Source organism: Cynara cardunculus, assembly GCF_001531365.2.
Source record: "Cynara cardunculus var. scolymus isolate 2C chromosome LG 6, CcrdV1, whole genome shotgun sequence".
Lineage (NCBI taxonomy): Eukaryota > Viridiplantae > Streptophyta > Magnoliopsida > Asterales > Asteraceae > Cynara > Cynara cardunculus.
This window is the reverse complement of record NC_037533.1, coordinates 20355274-20374793: the sequence shown is the minus strand read 5'-3', so window position 1 is coordinate 20374793 and position 19520 is coordinate 20355274. Positions and strand designations below refer to the sequence as shown.

At 35.1% G+C, this 19520-nt stretch overlaps 1 protein-coding gene across 2 annotated transcripts; it reads right to left on the bottom strand.

Annotated features, from left to right (window-relative positions):
- Window positions 1-65: 65 nt before the first annotated feature.
- On the bottom strand, window positions 66-18876 carry LOC112514274. Of its 2 annotated transcripts, XM_025120623.1 has the most exons (21): window positions 18723-18876; window positions 18556-18625; window positions 16107-16149; window positions 15364-15441; window positions 15168-15252; window positions 14979-15058; window positions 14675-14793; window positions 14174-14241; window positions 11143-11253; window positions 10579-10636; window positions 10268-10364; window positions 8184-8219; window positions 6577-6713; window positions 5985-6055; window positions 5812-5865; window positions 4666-4808; window positions 4317-4457; window positions 3803-4036; window positions 3597-3656; window positions 2956-3216; window positions 66-449 (listed from the first exon to the last, which is right to left on the bottom strand). In XM_025120623.1, the coding sequence occupies exons 1-21, from the start codon at window positions 18871-18873 to the stop codon at window positions 318-320; spliced, it is 2229 nt and encodes a 742-aa protein (XP_024976391.1). In that variant the 5' UTR covers window positions 18874-18876; the 3' UTR covers window positions 66-317. The 2 variants fall into 2 exon arrangements, with proteins under 2 accessions (XP_024976391.1, XP_024976392.1); XM_025120624.1 differs by lacking the exon at window positions 14675-14793 and having other exon boundaries at window positions 14174-14231.
- Window positions 18877-19520: the final 644 nt, after the last annotated feature.

Here is a 19520-nt window from a genome sequence, read left to right as displayed (position 1 = left end):
CTGTGATCAAGATATCATTCAAAAACCATTGTTCCCAACAGAAAGATTTATTGACTATGATTAAATTGATGATGATAACTCTTAAAAAAGGTCCACAAAACAATAAATGTTAAAAGAGTTAATTATGATCAAATGATAAGTTAACCAAAATGATTCAGAATTAGAATGATCAAAATACTATGAACATAGTTATAAGGTCACATATATGGTACCTAACTAGAGACCATGTGAGATTTACATAGCCATGGAATTTAGGGCCTAAAACTTCTGATCTCTTGTTTGATGTAGTTTCTTTTTGCTCTTTTGAACTCAAGAATTTACTCTGAATCAGAATCCGTAAATGGAATCTGGAAAGCGTTTGATGGTTGCATGTCGGTAAGGGTAGGAGCCAGATCCTGGTTTGCTAGCCTATTTGGGCGTCGCCTTCTCCTTTCTGGTCGGCCATCACCCTGTCGATTACATAAGACGAGCCAAATTAGCAACATGAATTTTTTTGAATTTACATATGCCAAAACTCACAGACACTCGGATCGAACCCTTGACCTCCAAGGAGGTTGGGATCTACGGATAACCCGTCTACTGTTGGGCCAATAGTAGCATGACATGTACCATCCTGGCATTAGTTTTGAAATTAAAATAGAAGTGTGGGCAAGGGCAAACCCGTGTCGCCTAAGGCCATCATCAATTCTTGCACCGAAATGGTGTAAAATTTGGTGTAAACAATATTTCTATTCTATCTCCAACCTATTACACCCATGTTCTAGCACCAACTAGAATATTCTAAGTATATTTCTTATTCATGACTAAAATAAATTTTCAATAATGCCCTTATATATTTATTTGTTGTTCACTATTATGTGTTATTTAAATATCTTTTCCAGTTATATATCTTTGTATTTCCTCATATTGTAATATGGATCAGGTTCGGGGGGGAAAATGCAAGAGAATAAAAAATAAGAAACACCCTGATAACCATTCATTTGTAAGGTATGCACGTATGCATACAAGAAATTTGTAAGTAATTTATCCGGTATTCACATGTGCATAACATGCACACGTGCATAGAAACCAAGAAACAACTTCACTTACTTGTATCTACATGTGCATATCGTAAAGATCAATGGTTACCAGTGCGTTCCTCAGTTTTTCATTTTTTTTGGGGTTTTCCATGAACCTCCCTCTTGTTATATGTATATATACATATATGTGTGTGTGTGTGTGTGTCAATGGTGTGTCTTATGTATCATGAACTAATAAAAATATAACTAAAAATATAATATTAACAAATATTATAACCAAAAGATCATTTACAATCAAATAAACTAAACTTATATAAATCTCAAACTTGAGGTACCATTTCGTAATCAAAATAGTTCAACACCAAATTGGTGTAAAGGTATACAAAGTCTAAAACACCAAATTGTCTTATACTATTCACCAACACCAAAATGGTGTTAGAATTGGTGTTGGGTTGGAATGAAGGTGTGAAAATTGGTTTAAAAATGGCATTTGGTGTTGGGTTGAAGATACCCTAATATACATGAAATAGCTTCATAAAAACAATTACAAGGGGTTGTTTGGTTGGTTTTCCATCAAGTCCTGTATGGTTAAAATTGTTTGTGTGGGTTAATCTGTCTATATAGATTGAGAAGATTTTTGTTTGAACGGGTTTTTTGATAGATGAAAGGAGTGCATTTATTAATTAAGATAGGCATGTTTGAAAAAAACTTGGCTTTCTAAATAAAACTCCCCCTAGAAGCTTAGTGCATAAGTACCTTCTATATCATTAAGTGTTGGTGATTTTAGTATCATCAACCATTTGGTATAGTTGTGATTCACTAGAGATAGATTGAGATGACGAGGCAAACACAAGTAAGGGAGTGCGGAGTGCACACTCACAAATGTTGCCCCTATCACCTTAGATCGCCATAAGGCGGGGATCAAGGGGGTCGCGTCCCCTTACAGGGTTCGAGGGGCAGCGCCCCCCTAGCAGGGTTCCAAGTGGCAGAGCCCTGAGGTTTTTGGAATTTATGAAGAGTCGAACTTAGCGAAAATCTTGCTAAGTACAAGTCTGGACTAGTACAACAAGAGATCAAAGGTCTAACATAGTGAAAACAGACCAAGCGTCTAACTCTGGACCTGCTGCTCAGACTTGATTCTAGACTAAGGGGCTATTTGGTAGTTGCAGAATGATTAAGTAGCTCTCATGATATAGCGCAAAATGAAAAATAACTGTGTGGTAATTGTTTACGATGAAATTATGGCGCTGGATGGTTAAGGGAGGCCCAAGATGCAAAATCATTCAGAGGGTTTTAGAACCATATAGAGGCAGATTTTTTTTTTGCCAAACAAGATTCACCTCTTAACGATTCAGAGGTTGCCTCTTAATGAAATTATTAAGAGGTAAACAAACAACCCCTAAGTCCTAAGTTTGGACTAATGGGTTCAGAGATCTGGACATGTTCATCAGACTTGTTCCAGACTTGGTCCTAACTCTGGACTAATGAAGTCAGACTTAGACTCGAACTCTGATTAAGTTACAACTGCTCTTCGATCTTATCCATTAACGGTTATTACCGTTTAACAGCCATAACTGTCGATCTCTTATAAATACATAATTCGTTTTATCTGAAACATATATATATATATATATATATATGAGATCAGTGTCTTATTTCGTGTATGATTTTCTAGATTATTCCGATACTGATTTCGTGTAAGCCTACGGCATAATAAGGGCAAAATACAGTATTTGGAAAGTGATTTCCAAACACGATCTAGAAAAATATCCAAGTAATTTCGACCACAGATTCCAATTGCCCTCAACATCAAGCCACCAAACAGTCATGTATAGCTGACCGAACATGCCACGAGTCTTATTAAGCTCATTAAGCTGCTAAAAGACAGGCCCTTAGTGCAAAAGCAAGAGAGGTTGGTAAATATATCATCGCTTACCGCAGATTTTGGCTGGTTTGAATTATTAGCCTCCTTCGATTTAATCAGCTGATTCCTCCGGAGATAAATGAAGCCAAATGACATTAATGCACCCAAAAGCAACATTGGACCAAGCCTTGGATCACTCATAAGATCACTGATTCTTTCAGGAATGGTTCCAAGCTTCTGTTTCATTCCCCTGCTTGACGAAAGAATTTGCTCTCTACCTCTTGACCAAATAGGATCTGCATCCTCGGGTACCAGCTCAGGAGTTGACGTTCTCTGAATCAAAATCAAGGATTATAATTTACATCTGAACCACGTCAAGCTCGATGTACTAGTTTACCTACTGCTATCAGCTAGTTTACCAAACGACTAATGGTGCTGATCAAGCATACACGGTCAGCATTACTGTTTCACTTAGCGGGTCAGCACAAGATGATAAAGGTAATTTATGTAGGCACTAACTACAAAACATTTGGTAAACCACCAATTTCAGTCAGCGCTTACCCAGACCGCACTCTTACCTGGTCAGTGCTTACCCAATTTCTGTTTGCTAAACAACCCCGGCTCAACCACTTATGTTTATGTTACTGTTAGAAATCTTACATAGATGTTTGACAGAAAAAAAAAAGTACAGGAGTTTGTTCATGGAAACTCACATGAAAGGGGAGATCTCTGGAGTCACCGTCCCTGACCGTTTCAGAGATCCATTTTATTATCTGGAACAAAATATACGACATTTAATTAGAAAACAATAGCCATTAGTATGAATTTGAAATCGTGCGAAAAGATGACTTGCAGTTTCAGTGAGTATTTTAGTATCGGAGACAAATACAAAATCATTTTCATGGATAGATGTTCAAACCTGTGGAATTTCATCTAAACCTTTGTATAGTGCCACCAATTGGGATGTGGGATCGACATCCCTAGAAGCAATTGAAGCGAACATGTTTATCGAGTTATTGTCAACTTTCTTATTCACTTCCGTATCATTCCTTTTGTAACGTACAAGCACTAATCGTGGCACGTCTGCTATATCCCTCCTAGGTCCACATGTATCATAGCTGTCCTCCACATTTACATAGAACAAACAGAACCTCTGTAAAAAGAGAAAAACATGCGTAAAAATACATGAAGAAATTGATGCTAACCAAAAGCATCACTCAAATGAAAAAAAAAACAGAAATTAAACATATATAGCATCGAATGGCTATAATAATTGTCAAAAAGCGACTTATAAAATCATTGTGGAACTTAAAAAGAACTATTAAATAAGAAATTTTACTCTGAAAATCGTTCCAGCAAAGTTTAATCAACTACAAGATCAGTCCTAACAAGAATACACGGTTCACATGTGCATAAGAAGTTGTTGGGTTTACCTTTTGTGCTTCACCATCAACCCAAGCAAATGTCAACCGTTTTTCCTTCAATGCAACTGTGGCTGATGTCGTTCTTTGGTGTTGATCAAGTTGATCTACTTCTCCAGCATTTGATAGTATCTCTTGGACCCTACGCATGGTCTGTGACCATATATATATAATTTATGCTATTAGCTAAACCATGAAGTATTTTATCGTTTCAAGAAAACAAATAATGAACTCTCGTTTCATGAATTAAGCTACATAATCTAGATTGCATCTAAAACTAGTTGGGGTATCTTAAGGAAAAATCTATGGATTTCATGATCATTCAATATAGCAGGAAAAACTAGTTTGAGATGAAACTCACTTCACGCATTTTATGGAGTTCTGCGCTCTGCCTTCCCAAAAGGACAGCACAGTACCAAACCGTGGTGTCGTTGCCAGCACGTGAGTAGCCTTTGGGATCGCAACCTAGCTCCATGGATGTAGCACTTCTTAACTGGGGAAGCACTGAAAAGCAAGGACGAGATATTAAAAGGATGTACATGCTCTATTACTTATTTTTAGAGTTTCAAGCATCAAGGTATTATAAATGTAAGAAATTCTAGTCAGATACTTGAGTACATATGATAAAGTGGATATCTATCCAACAGAAAAGAAAGATATACGATGGGGAAGTATTTTATCATGAATTAAAAATTCATTGTATCGAAGGCGTAGATATGAAAAATACCATGTTATTACTCTCTGAAAGGTATAACTGAATATGAGCAGAAGGCTTGTACATTTATACCATTTAAACAAATATTTTGTTAAAAAAATGGTACTAGTTTATATAGTACACAGCTTAATTCAGTGTCTTCTTATCAATGTAATTAGAAAAATGCAACTTTTAATATGGTGATTTGGGGTTGGGGGAATGCAAACCAATTATGACTTGGATTTGATTGGAAACAGAGATCGAGTGTCGGCATTACTGGATTTTGGCTATAGCCAATAAATACTTGATCTCGTCAGTAAGAAATTGATATATTTATTGTATATTTTGTCTAACATTTAGTCATCTTGAATAACCAATTTATGCTGTTACTTGAGATATATTTAAGCTCATAGCTTTGTAATAGTAGTATGCAAAATGCAGAAAATTTGATAAAAAGTAAAACTTCAAATTGCATAATACATATTATTTTTAAATAAAAATGAAGTGTGCTCAAGTTTTGAGGTATTTAGGTTTAGTGGATAAGAAGTTAGATGATTTAGTAACTATGGGTCGGAGTGGATCAGATATTTTTCTTATTGGCCGGTTTCAGATTAAGAAACAATTTTTTGATATTTTGATTGTGTTTCTTGTTGACCTCGATCTAGATCCAATATACCTGATATGCACCCCTGAAATCTGTCAGAAAATGCTAATCACGGTTTATGCATAACTAGAAAATAGACGTATTCATGACGAGAATAATGTTGCTGTGGATGTTTCTGCCACAGAATCCTTGGAAAGGGATTTCCCTACCTTGATGTTTATTCTGTTCCATGATCTCGATGAGTCTTGAATTGTTAATTGATCCTGCAAATCAATAAGGGATGCCTTAGATTTTATAGCGCAAATGTATCTGACAAATGATGTTTTAGCAGCTATGGGGATTGGGAAAGATGAAATTGAAAAAGATAAGGAGAGTTACATGCCATGGTACACTACAGGTTTGACGCCAGGATCTCTCAGAATAATAATCGCGGGAGCTTCTTCCACCCCAAACCTATTTCAAGGACAAGATTTCAGTCTTTATGGAAGAAAAGCAGGTAGCTAAACTTTACTCGGTGGACCTGGAATTATACAGGATGACCGCATGCAGTTCACGTAAATAATGAAAATCTATAACGAACAAGATATAATTATATTCTCATGCAACTAAAAGATAAAACTTTTATCAGATCATTAGACATGAGGCTGCTAAAAGAACAGATTGAATTTGTCTGAAAATTTGGAGCATATCCTCTCTGACTTGCCGGTCGGAATCTAAATCTAAAAGTTTGTGGGCTTTTCGGTTGTCTTGATAAGATCCTTTGAGACAAAAGGGTTGACATCTCGTAGACATACATGATGCAAGTTAGATAACTTGGGGAGGAGTCAAACTCATAAAAACATTTCTTGATATTTAGGATTCGTAATGATCTTAAAATAGCAAAGCAGAAATTGAAAAAGATACGAAAGCAGAATGTGGTTGCCTAATTGAATCTATTCACTTTCATACAAGAGAAAGAGGAAGAAGAAAATTACGTATTTGACCAAAAGACAGATTCCTCTTCTCGCCAAACTGTGAAGGCGAATGAGGCATAAGACCAATAAGTTTTAGCAACTTGGCGCACGAACGGAGTGGCACGCTGTCCTGTTTTTGAAACGAAAATGACTTTGACCTATCACAAATACAATAAAAAAGTTGAGCAAGAACACCAATACATAAAAAAAACTTTGACCCATCACAGATACAATAAAAAAGCTATTAATTTAACATGAAATCAGAGGAAATAACATTTATTCCACGAAGGCTTTTTTCTTGGGGCATCTTAGTTCTTTTATAGCATATAAACTATGAACTTACCTTAGGTTAACTCTCCAACGTCCCAAACAGCTGTCAGCGTAACTAAGTATTCAAGCTAGATATCATGTAACGACCACTACATGTTAGCTTAACCAACCTCGTGTATCCCCTCCTTCGCTTAAAAGTACCACAAAACATCCATGTAGTTGATCCATTCTGTCAGTGGGAGTGAGATTTTTGGCAAAATATACTTGGGGGCATTTGGTTTGATGGAATAGTTTTGAGGGATTTGGATTTTGGGGAAGGATTTGGAATCTTTTGAGTGTTTGGTTTTTAGGATTTGGAATGGAATTGAATAAAATAATTATAAAAATAATTAAACTACCCTTTATTAATTATTTATTACAAAACAAATTTCTTTAACATATTTTAAACCATTATTACATACAAACCCTACGAAATCCCATGAAATACCAACCAACCCCATGGGATTTCAAAATCCTATGTTTGGGAGATTTCAATGAAATAAATCCAATACAATCCACAAACGAAACAGGACCTTGGTGTTTCTTCCATCTCTTGTTTAGATCTATGTCATAGAGATAGATCAACAGTGATATTATATCAGAACTAGGAAAGTGGTGGTATTAATGGTACTCCCTCAATAAGTGTCCATTTTCAAAAGTAAATGTCTACTTCCCCATTCTACCCTTAATTATGAGATGGAGAAAACTTCTCTCTGTATAAGGGTAAAATTGTCCTTCTGTTAATTAAAAAATGTAACAGTTACACATTCCTAAAACTGTGTGCCTTTTTGATTGTGGACATTTATTTTGGGATGGAGCGAGTATAACACAAGGAAAAACAGATTTCAGGTGAGAGAAGTTCAAGAATCAAGGAACCAAAATTTTAATTCAACTCATATCTAATTTTTCTTTGCTCCAAAGTTTTTGTACAGAGATTTCTTTAACTACAATACATTGTCAACAATAAAGAAGCATACCATGCATGTACAATTTTTATTGGATGCAACTAGATTGTTGCTAGCATGTTGGAGACAACTTGCATTCATAATTTGTATCCTTTATATTATATCATGAATAATATGATAATATAACATGTAATCAATCATTGCCAACAACCTCGTGGAAGTTCAAAACAGAAGATAGAGAGTAATCCCACAAAAAAAATATCAAATGTATGCTCAAGCTTTGGGGAGAATTTGTTCAAGTAGTTGACATTAAATAGCTAGAGAAGCAATAATAGAAGCAAAAATTGCAAAATCTCAAGTGCAAAAAAGAATTTAAGTTTTAACTTATTGTGAATGAGAAAGAAACATATTTACCTTATGCCGACTGCCTTTTTCCAAAAAACTTTGTGCCTGTAGTTAGAATGATGTTATTTTTGTCCCCAGCAAGAATGAGTGCTGAAGAAACAACTACTACCAGAATAATATTTAAAGAAATAGTATATAGTGAAAAATGAGAAGGAAATATATTTTGAAGTTCATTAAAAAATACTTAAGTGGAAGACCCCCTTCCCAAGACGAAAAGGAAGTCATGTTCAAACCACCATAACAATGTATAACAGCACTAAATGAACCATCAAATACAATGAAGGTCTCGATTACAAAACCAAAGATCAACTATGCTAACATAATAGACATGAAATAAGTCCGAACTAAAACCCTTCATTAGAAGGCTGCTCACAGTCATTTATGTCATTGCTTTCATTGGTTATTTGCATGATAAAAAAACAATGTGGCTGGGCCTTATGCTTGGTACAATGGTAGAAATATGCGGTCCGATGCGTTAAGGGTCCCGGAAGCCGATGCATGATGCTGATGCGCTCGCATCACGCACGTGATGCGCCCGGTATTCAAAAAATATTTATAAATTAATTCTACATATCAATTTCTACCTTAAAAATACTTACCTATCAAAATACTTCATTTATAACATAAAGTAGTTAAAAAAGTGGCATTAGAATCTTAAAAAGTTCGTGAATCAGAATAACAGAAGTACATAACACACAAACTACTACCATGAAAAACACAATTACACAAGTAAATGTCTAATAGTCCTAATCCCTAAACTAAATGACCAACCAAGTGACCAACTAATACTCCCCAAATAGACTACTGCTGCTGCTGGACCGCTGGTATTGACTATCGAGTATCGACTACTGCTGTCGGCTTCTAAGTTCTATCGATTAGGTCGCTTTGCTACTCGCTACTCGCTAACAGTCAGTCACTCACGTTCTATCGCTAACAGTCACTCAGGTTCTATTTTACATAACTAAGAAGCCCAACTAAAAAGCCCAAGTAAACACTAAAAAGGGAGCCCAAAACGCAACATACATGATGCGCTGATGCCTAAGTGATGCACGCATCGTGTGATGCGTAGGTGATGCGTTCGCATCATGGAATCGCATCGCATCAAACTCGTTGATGCGTTCTGTCCAGCGCATCAGAGCGCATCACGCATCAGAGCGCATAATGCGCGCATTTTTAAACCAAGCTAACATCACATAACAATACCCACATACTAGCGAATGTAGAGACTTGCAGTGAATATTGCTGATTTTAAAACTATAAAGGTAGCGATTTCAGAAAAATTTGTATATTTTCTGTGTTGCAAGGGGGGGGGGGAGTATGTAGAGACTATTTTAAGCAGACTATGTATCGTGTATATCAGTGCCAATTTATCAAATCATTGTTAACGCTTTCGTTTAGCTGAGATTAAGTAATGCATTATCTTTGGACAGTGCTGATGAATCCTAAACGGTAGCTTTATGTCTTCAAATATATTCCGGATATTCTGCAGGTACAGATTCCAACATTCTTTAACAATACATGTTGGATCAAGTTCTTTTATTTCTTTAACAATGTGACCTTTTCCAATTCAAAAAGGGGTGTTACATCAAGCGTATTAACTACAATGACGGTGCAAAAAGATAACAGGATTGCAGCACGGGTAAACTAATCATAAGTAGATATACTAAAGATATAATTGGACATGGTAAAATGCTAAATAACCATATCTTCACATAATCTTTTGAAACTAGGAGGTGAAACTATTGTCAATTAAATCCCTAAATCCAACCACAATGACATCTTACAGTCAAACTGGTCTTAAAGAATGCAGACTATGTCTATAGAATACTAGGAGAGAACTACTGGAGAAACTTTAAAACAGAAGGCCAATGAAGAGAATAAAATTCACCAGATTGCATGGTGCACTTTGGTTCAAAATTTGGTAGAGAAACTTCTAAATGTATTATACATGTTTATCACTTATATTAACTTCTAAATATATCATATATGTTCATCACTTTCAGATAACATTTCTTAGATATCAGTGAACAAAATTATAACAATGTTTCATCAGAATCAAGATATGACCCAAGGATATAGTTTATAAGAATTACCAAAGACTCCCTAGAGTAGTAAGTAATTCGAGGTAAGCTTAGTATGGTTGTTGCAAACCAGTCCGTAACAGCATCAACAGATAATTCTCCAGTGTACCTAAGACAAAATGCAATAGTATGACCAGGACCTCCTTGAAAAACAATGCATAATTTAGTATTACAATAATACTGTTATTATTATCATCAGTGACTACTTATGACAGCATGGTACAGGTTAAATACTTGCATAAACACTAAACAAACAGGATAAGAAACTTTAAGGGAACTGTTGAGCATACAGCTTTGTACCTCAAAAAGAAAAGAAAACTCACCTAACAACGCAATCCGAAGTTTTACACCCAGGTGGGAAAGCCAGAAGTGAAGGAAGACCTGTATCATATCAAGCAATTGCCAGTGAGAGAACGAATGACCACTAGTTGGTGTCTAATATGGGCACTGATCGACAGAAAAGATAAAAGTATAAACCATCTTCAAGAAGTTGGCTGTTGTACTCGACACGTATATATTTTACCTGTTCCAAGATTATCATATTCCCAAACATGGAGGCCTTAATCAAAGCCCACAAATATCGTAAAATTGCCAACCATAGCTACTGCAACGTACCCAGGCAACAAGAATACAAGAAACAAGCACACGAAAATACATCTGGGCCACTAGGCTCAACTTATTTGAAGCTGTAGATTCTACATTGCAATCAAATGATCAGGCAACAACTCATCACAAGCCAGAAATGAAATAGAGTTTTCTGATTTAGAGGGTGTAATAATAAAGGTTTCATCAATCCTATCTGAGAAATTTATGGTGCACCCAAACATCATCCCATATCAAGATTCAGGAAATGAGGAACTGTTGATATATTCAGAAAAATTACCAACCATTTCGAAAGAAAGGAGCTCCTGTATATCTCTTCTCAGATAGATAAGTTGCAAGCTTAAGATCACCTATCTCAATCATCCCAGTTTGCGCTATACCGTCCAATAAACTAGCTGAACATATACAGGAAGTCAAATGTTAGAATTAATAAGCTTCAAAAATATAAATTTTATTAGAAAAACACAGAGAAAAAGAAAACCAGAAATAAATAGATTGATTCTCCATAATCAAACTCGCAGAAAGCTAAATACAAAATACATATTTTACTGTCTAAGATCTCAATGGCTCGATTGACAAGAACATAAGGATTCTGGCAGCTTGTTATAACAAAAAGGATAAAAAGATCAACGACAATACAAATAGACCTCCACATTATTGATGTCAACAATGTGGTTGTTGCAAATTCTGTTTTTTCCCTCAAAATGATAAACACTGCTTGGGAATCTTTAACTCCCGAATACATCAACTGGTTATAGCAGACAACAGAGAGTAACAGCTTTAGGTCGCACTTAGAGGAATGAAAAGTCCCACAAAACTCATTTCTAAAGAATGTGTTAGATGCAGGACAGTAATATTACCTTCTTTTTCTCGGAGGGGATGAAAAAGCCAAATTCTTAGTTGAGGGGGCATTCAAATGAAACTTTTGGGTATTATCAGGGATGAGGTGGTTAGATCGCATAAAAACATCTTATGGCAGTGGAAGTATGACATTGGCATTTTAACAAAGCTTGGGATGTCAGATAGTCGTGCCATACACTCTCCTGAGATACCAAATGTTAAACTCTATCCAGATGATGTTGTGCTTCTTGATGATCCAGGGAATGAAATAGAAGGCTAGTTAGAAGCTGAACTGTCTCAAAGTCACTTGGCCTGATGCTGTCTTCCTCATAAGTATGGGGAGACCATTCATGTCTTCCCCAATTAATAGACATTCAGATGTTTATTACAGATCCTCTGGTATCTCGGGGGTGCTACCGGACAGTCTTTTGTATGCTTATCAGGATACAAACTCTGGTCACAGGCTGTTGTGATGCCAGTCATGTGGTCTCTATAGCACGAAATTAGCGACAAGGTATTGTGTTTGCCACGAGGGAAATCTTGTGGCTTAAATAAGTAACAAGTGAGCATCGAACTATGGCACGTACAACAGGTAAATCAACAAGGTGTGAAAGTTTGGTACAAAAGTTTAAGGAGTCCATGTCTGGTTTGATGGATGTGTTACGACAATGAAACAACTCTACACGTCCCAAAAAATGAGATACTTAATGAGTGTAACAAGTATATTGAAGTAGACTATCACTTGATTCGTGAGAAGGTGATTGGTACCTCTCATGAACCTCATCCTATCGAGCCCGTTTGGGTGCATAATGGAGACAGGGCAATTAATATTTTGACTAAGGCGTTCGAATAAATAATATTTATGCTGTGTTCTCGAATTTGGAGAGAAAAGAAAAGAAAGGGAGGGAAAAGAAAGGAAAAAATAATAATTTTTTTATTTGTGTTCACGAAAGGGAAGGAAAAGGAAGGAACCAGAAGGAAAGGAAATAATTTTTCATGTTCTTGAATGTGTTCTCGTATTTTGTGAGAAAAGGAAGGAAAAGAAAGGGAGAGAAAAGAATGGACAAGAAATTTTTTTTTTATTTTGTGTTCTCGAAGAGGAAGGAAAGGAAAAGAAATAAATATTTTTCGTGTTCTCGAAAAGGAGAGAAAGGAAAGGAAAGATGTCATATTTACTAATATGTCCTTTAAAAATACATCATTTAGAATGAAAGATATGGTAGTTTTGTAATTTCATTAATTTCTTAAATGATTATAATTTCTTTCCTTACCTTTCCTTCCCTTCCCTCCCACATTTGGGAGGAAAGTTTTGGCAGGAAACTAATCATTATTTTCCTTCCCTTTCCTTTCCTTTCTCTCCTAAAAAATTTCCGAGAAACATGAGGCTTTTTTCATTTTCCTCACCTTTCCCTTCCCTTCCTTCCCTTTCCTTCATAAAATGAGTTTTGAGAATGCAGCCGACGAGGAGAGAAAGGAAGGGAAAGATATCGTTTTTACTAATATACCCTTCAAAAAATATATTCTGTATATTCTGTAATATGAAAGATTGGGTAATTTTGTAATTTTAATAATTTTTTAAAGAGTTATCATTTCTTTTCTTTTCTTTTCTTTCCTTTCCTTCCCTTTCCTCCCACATTTGGGAGGAAACTTATCATTCTTTTCCCTCCCTTTCCCCTTCCTTTCTCTCCTAAAAAAGTTTCAAGAACACGAGTTTTTTTTTACTTCCCTCCCCTTTCCCTCAGTTTCCTTCCCTTTCCTTCATAAAAAGGGTTTCGAGAACACAGCGAAAATAGAAAGTGAACACTAATTTCCTCATCTATATCAAGTACAGTTTTTAGATGCAACACTTTTCAAGGAAACTTCAACATAATGTCTTAATTCATGTGAACATTAACTCACTGCAATCACTAATCTGTTAGAAGATATATGGAAATTTTTTATGCTATTCGATCAAGGTCGTGGTGAGTGGTGACCATCGTATCCTTCGTGAATGGAAAATAAATGGTATGTATTCAAAAAGAACATGAGACACCAGCTAAAGCATAATCACTGAAGTACAGCAACCCGAAACAAAAATCTTCACCAAAATTGTCAGATAGATGGAAGAATCCAGTTTTACTTGTGTTCTCCTGTACAAATGTGCATTTGCGCTATTTATTCTAATAAGAAATTAAGTTCATACTGCAAATCTCAAATCCAAGGCAGGAAATAAGCTGGAAAAACAGGAAGTTCCGAAACTGCAATTTTGTGGGATTTAGCTTGATGAATGGCAATTCAAGGTTAGGAAGACGCAAAGAGACATAACTTCTCTCTAGAAGTAAAGTAACTTGAAATGTCAAAGAGAGGAAGTGGGGCCAGAAAGAATAATTTTCAGGAAGTTTTAGATATTCTAACTATATTTCATTTTATATTTAATTGACACAATTTTATTATGTGAAGGCAAGAACTAAATCTACAAAATTATAAAATCCATACCAATCTGTTTCCAAGGACTAGAAAATTGGGCACAGCGGCTGCTCCCATTTGAGAAAACCTGAAACCAACTATCAAAATATCATTACAGAGAGAACGGAGCAGAAACCCACTAGAAAACAAATTGTGAAAGTGGACTGAATAAAAATAGGGAAAAGCATCAGCGACTCAAGTATGAACCAAGACTATTAAGACAATAACAAATGGATCAAAAGCAAACTATCATCATCCAAAGCAATGAACTATTAACCCTCCTATAACATCAAGCATAATTGCACTTGCCGAATAGTGCTCATACAGACAAAAAAAAACTGGAAGCTTGTTACCACCTGTCAACTTTACAACCAGATGTAACTGAAAGACTTTCTTTACTTGTGCATATTGACTCATGGAATGATTTGTTGTCTACATTACAATGTTAAGTTCATATGAACCCTTTGTATATTAAAAAACAAAATGGAAAAAAAAATATAATATTCAGTTAAAGAGTAAAAAGAAAATTACACCATAATGCATGGGGAGTTTAGCAGTGAAGTTAGATTTCCTGATTCATCCCAAACAATGGATGTATCACTACAAATAGCAATATGAAGGGGTAAGGTATCATCAATATTTTTGTCTTCCTGCACCCATGTTGAAATGATGAGAAGGTGAAAGATCACCGTTGAGGATCTGAATGACCCACATTGGATGAGGATCACATCGGAAAAGATTATGAAGAACAATGAACAGACACATAGCTGATAGATGTCTAACGATGTGAACAATAGGGCAGATATCAATATTTATTTAAAACAATTGCACAAACCTGAACAAGCAATGTGCTGCTGTTTTGTAGCTTAGAAATATAGTTCTCCGATGAAATGACATCAAAAGCCTGATCTGATTCTGAGACAAAATATAAGAATCAACAAATAAACGCATTGGCACACATGGTTGTTTCACAAAGAAAACTCAATGTAGTTTAGTCCAAAGAAGCAAAATTAGGATAGCAAACCAAATGAAGTAGGCTCCAGCAATGGAAGATGAATGTCAGCAAACTCTGCGCTAGAGTATTTCTCCTTGATTCTTTCCATTACATGCTACAACCAACAACGTTGTTAGCCATGCAACTAGACAAAGATGGCATAATATAGAAACTAAAAAAGAAATTGGAAATCTGGCGAAGCTTAAAAATGTCATAAGCTACTCACAAGATGTTCATCAAGGCCAAATATGTCATAATCCCTTTTCCATACAGGATTGCTCAGAACTTCAAAAGCATACTGAATCTGCAATGCAACCGAGTCACCAACAGTCGACTATTAAGGAAAAATTATGTAAGATAACAAGATATTAAACCAAACCAAACCAAACAAACCCAGTATATCCCTAACAACTTTCCCGGTGTGGATGTCTACAACTAGAAGCCTACTCTATGCAACTAAACACTCCATGTATGACTTTACAATCTACGCATGATACTATAATTCCTTTCCTAGTGAAGATGGAGCCTACTGCCTAGAAGGCTACGAGATGACAGGCAAGGGAAGGTTACATCTCCGGCGGGGTATACACTTGCATATCTGAAAATTAAAATCTGTTACAGTTTTTTGTAAAGTAACTTTTTTCAATATTATAGTCCATACCCAGGTTAGAAAACCTGGGTCCATCGCTGGTGATAGTTATGTTACTAAAGAAATCAACTATATGCTATCACAAGATTTAATATTTCCTCTCCTTTTAAATTATTTTTATCATACCAAAACCACCACGAATTATGTCAAAGCCTATATTATTTCTCCCATTCTATGATAATGATCGCAAACTAAATTTACAAACAAAGGATCCAAAAAAACAAAGTGTACAATAAAGGACATAGCATGCTCATAATATTATAAAGATTGGGTTGTGAACAACAAAATAGCTTTCAGATGAAATAAAGAATTGCACAAACCTTAATCATGTCAAGGGTTGAAGAAGGTCCCTTCCCTGTGTTCCTGGAATGTAAAGTTTATCATAAAATTTGCAACAATACTTGTCATATTCTCAGGTAGACAAAATTAATATGGTTACAAGCACAGATGCATATTCGGTGCCACCATCAGAAATAGCAAAGCCATTAAGACAACTTATATGATTATTTTTCACAGTAGCAATTTTTCTTTGCGGCTGTTTCTATCTGAGGGAAGACTGGATGTTCTTCATATTTGTGGGCAAGATGTCAATTCAGGGATGAAGCAAGGAATATGCAGGATGAAGACCTTGGCACCTCAATGGGAATATCTTGAAAGAAAAGACATCCTTTAGAAGATGCAGAGAGTAATAATTAGTAATACTAACCACAAGGGTGGTGGCTGATTGGTTTGAGGTTGGGCTCCAAAGGTCAAAGGTGCCTGGAGGTCCTAGGTTCAAATCCAAGGAGGAATAAAAATCCCCTTGTGGCCACAGAGGTTCAAATGCGGTGACTCTAGGCTACCCGCAAAGCAGGTGGTCTCCCTGGGATTAGTCGGCTCGCATAGCGGGTTGGATATCCAGGTTAATCAAAAATAATAATTAGTAATACTTTGTCAGCTGTTCATCAGTATCGGGAATTAGACCTATGAGTATCTAAAAAGCACTTCAAAAGGTTCAGTGTTGTGTCTTCGTGTCTCCCCAGTTCCACCATAAGTATAATATGAATCCCCTCCCCTAATGAATGATGATGTATGTATTGATCAGAAACAAGGACATACCAACAGATACAGAATCAAACAGAACGAAATGGATATATCTTATTAGAGATTTAGGGGCAGTTCTATGTTTTTCCATTAAGCCCTATATGAATTTAGTTGTAGTGATTAAGTTGTCTGTATGAATTAATATAAGTTCTTATTTGTGTTTTTATTGAATGACGCAAATGATGATTTTAACCTTAACAACACATCATCAATTTTATCTTTTTTTAAACAAAATTTAAAAACTCAACAACATACTACCAAATTTAATAAATATACATAAGAATTTATAAGGCAACAATAAATTTTTTAAATCACATACACAGAATCAAATGTATATTTTAGCCAAAATCAAAAGCAACTTTCATTCTAATTAATTAATTCTTAACTTTTTCGTCAAAAAAAATATGGAAACCGATAAAGGGTGTGCTTTCATTTCTTCTTTCATTTTGAGATGGAGCTGAAAAATTGGAGGGTTTGCAAAAATGAAAGAACAAAGAAGGGGGGGGAGAGGGGAGAAGGTATTTTTGGAAAAAAAATTGGCAGAATGGGTTAAGCCAACATGAATGTGCAGATAGAATTAAGACATGTCTTTAACATTAAGTTGTAATCAAACTCTATATGGTTTAATGAATTAAGCTACAAGTCCATTAAGCTTATAATTAAGTCAAAATCAAACACCCCCTTCGTTTAGTTTAATTAATCATACAAAACAACCTGTGGTTTGTTTGGTAGCACACTGGCATGGTTAAAAATCCTACTGTTAGGCCAAACCAGACCATCGTTTCTAAATATTTATTGGTCTACTGTTACATAGGAAAAGAAAGTCAACCACCCCAAAATGCATTCTGATTATGGCAATGCCATCAAAATTAGAAATTTCAGTGAGGCCCAAGGGTGATTTAGCTTATACGATTAGAGGGCGTATATCGTCAAAGGAAAGAAGAAGAAAAAATGAGTCCCATTTAATGGTTAATTAGCTTAAATTTTCATTCAATACATAATGACTGAAGCTAATTTTGGTTGGTTAATCCAATCAATTCATTGATGGTTGGAAAGTATGATGGTCCTGATGATGATCCTACCATGAAATGGTCGGCAAGTATGGTGGTCCTAATGATGATCCTACCATGAAAGGCGAAGGAAGACTGGGATGCCAACATGCACGAGAACCGAAGATAGAAAAAATTCATCTCAATTTCCATCCATGGTTAACGCTGAGGACTGTTAATTTAACATCCCTTCCTCTGTAACCATTCTTTTTAATGCTTATTTATGCTCACAACAATATTATACTTTGTGTAATCACAACATTTCTATTTCATACTACTGTTCTCTCTTTATAAACTATCTACTACTCTTTCCACTGAAAGAAGATGCACTTGGACTTGTGAAGTCAAATAGGTTATTTCCAACTTAAAAATTGATAAGAATTTGAGAACATTCCAAGCCAAATTTGACGATTACATCCATCAAACTGTATAACACACAAATCAAAGTATATCGAAGGGACTGGAATACTTTACATGAATTTTGCATTTAGAAATTACCAGGTTTGACTCAATCAATCTCCAATTCAGGGATTGGGAGTAAGAACAATACTGTTTAATCTACTCTTCTTCTTTGTTTGCTGGAAACTGAGAAATTAACATTATACAGAAAAAAAACATATCAACAGATTAAAGTTACCACTTAGAAGAGAGCTGTCGGTAGGCCTCGTTCACTTGTTCAATTGAGCCGTAACTCTTGATCCCTAGAACTGAAAATCAAGCCAAAAAACAAGAAATTAAGTAGTAGAATTACAAAAGCTAGTACTTAAGTAGGAATATTGGTGGGAAGAGAAAGGAGTGACCAACCGTCGTAATGAGAAGGAGGGAAAGAACGAGGGATGGCTACAAGCTGGAAGAACATGGAAGCGCAGAATAGGATAGCCGGCAACCAATACGCCATAACTATCGACGGCAAGAGTTCCGATTTCGGCTTTGGGATCTCCGAAGTAGTCGCCATTGGAGACAGAGCAAGGAGTTGGAGTGTTGCAGTGATGGAAGGAAGAATCTGCTTTCTTTTATGATTTATGTGAAATAGTATATATTCATCATTTTATTAAATTACGATTATGATTTTTTATAATGAAATAAATGTTTAAATAAAACATATAAAACAATCAGAGAAGAATATAAATTTATCTAATTATCTTTATATTTAATTTAATAAGGATTAAATACAAGAAATAGCAACTTATTATCATAAATTTTTTTATTATAATATTCTATTTTTGTTTTTCTTTATTACAGCAATGTATTTTCAAATTATTTTTATTAAGGTATCGTATTTTAAAAAATCTACCAATAATAGCAATGGGTAACCTATTACCTTTTAAAGTGGTTAATCTCTTGACTTTTTTTGCTTGTGTGGCTTTAATAAGATGATATGGATGACACATCATTTTGATGACTTAACTAAAATAAAAATCTATTTCAAATTATTATTAGTGATTTTTATTTTTCATTAATATGATCTAAAAAAATTATTTATTTTTTTGACTTTTTCTTATTAAGTTGCATGCAAATTAAATATTCTAGAGTAAAATATTTCTTAAATAAATTTGAAACATTATTTTTGAGATATATTTTGTTTGTAAAATAGATAACACT

Coding starts and splice junctions, on each gene's coding strand:
- LOC112514274 (XM_025120623.1), bottom strand. CDS start 18,873: ATGGCGACTACTTCGGAGATCCCAAAGCCGAAATCGGAACTCTTGCCG. Junction 15,059..15,167: donor GCTGGAGCCTACTTCATTTG/GTTTGCTATCCT, acceptor ATTTTGTCTCAG/AATCAGATCAGGCTTTTGAT. Junction 14,794..14,978: donor GCAGCACATTGCTTGTTCAG/GTTTGTGCAATT, acceptor ACATGGGTGCAG/GAAGACAAAAATATTGATGA.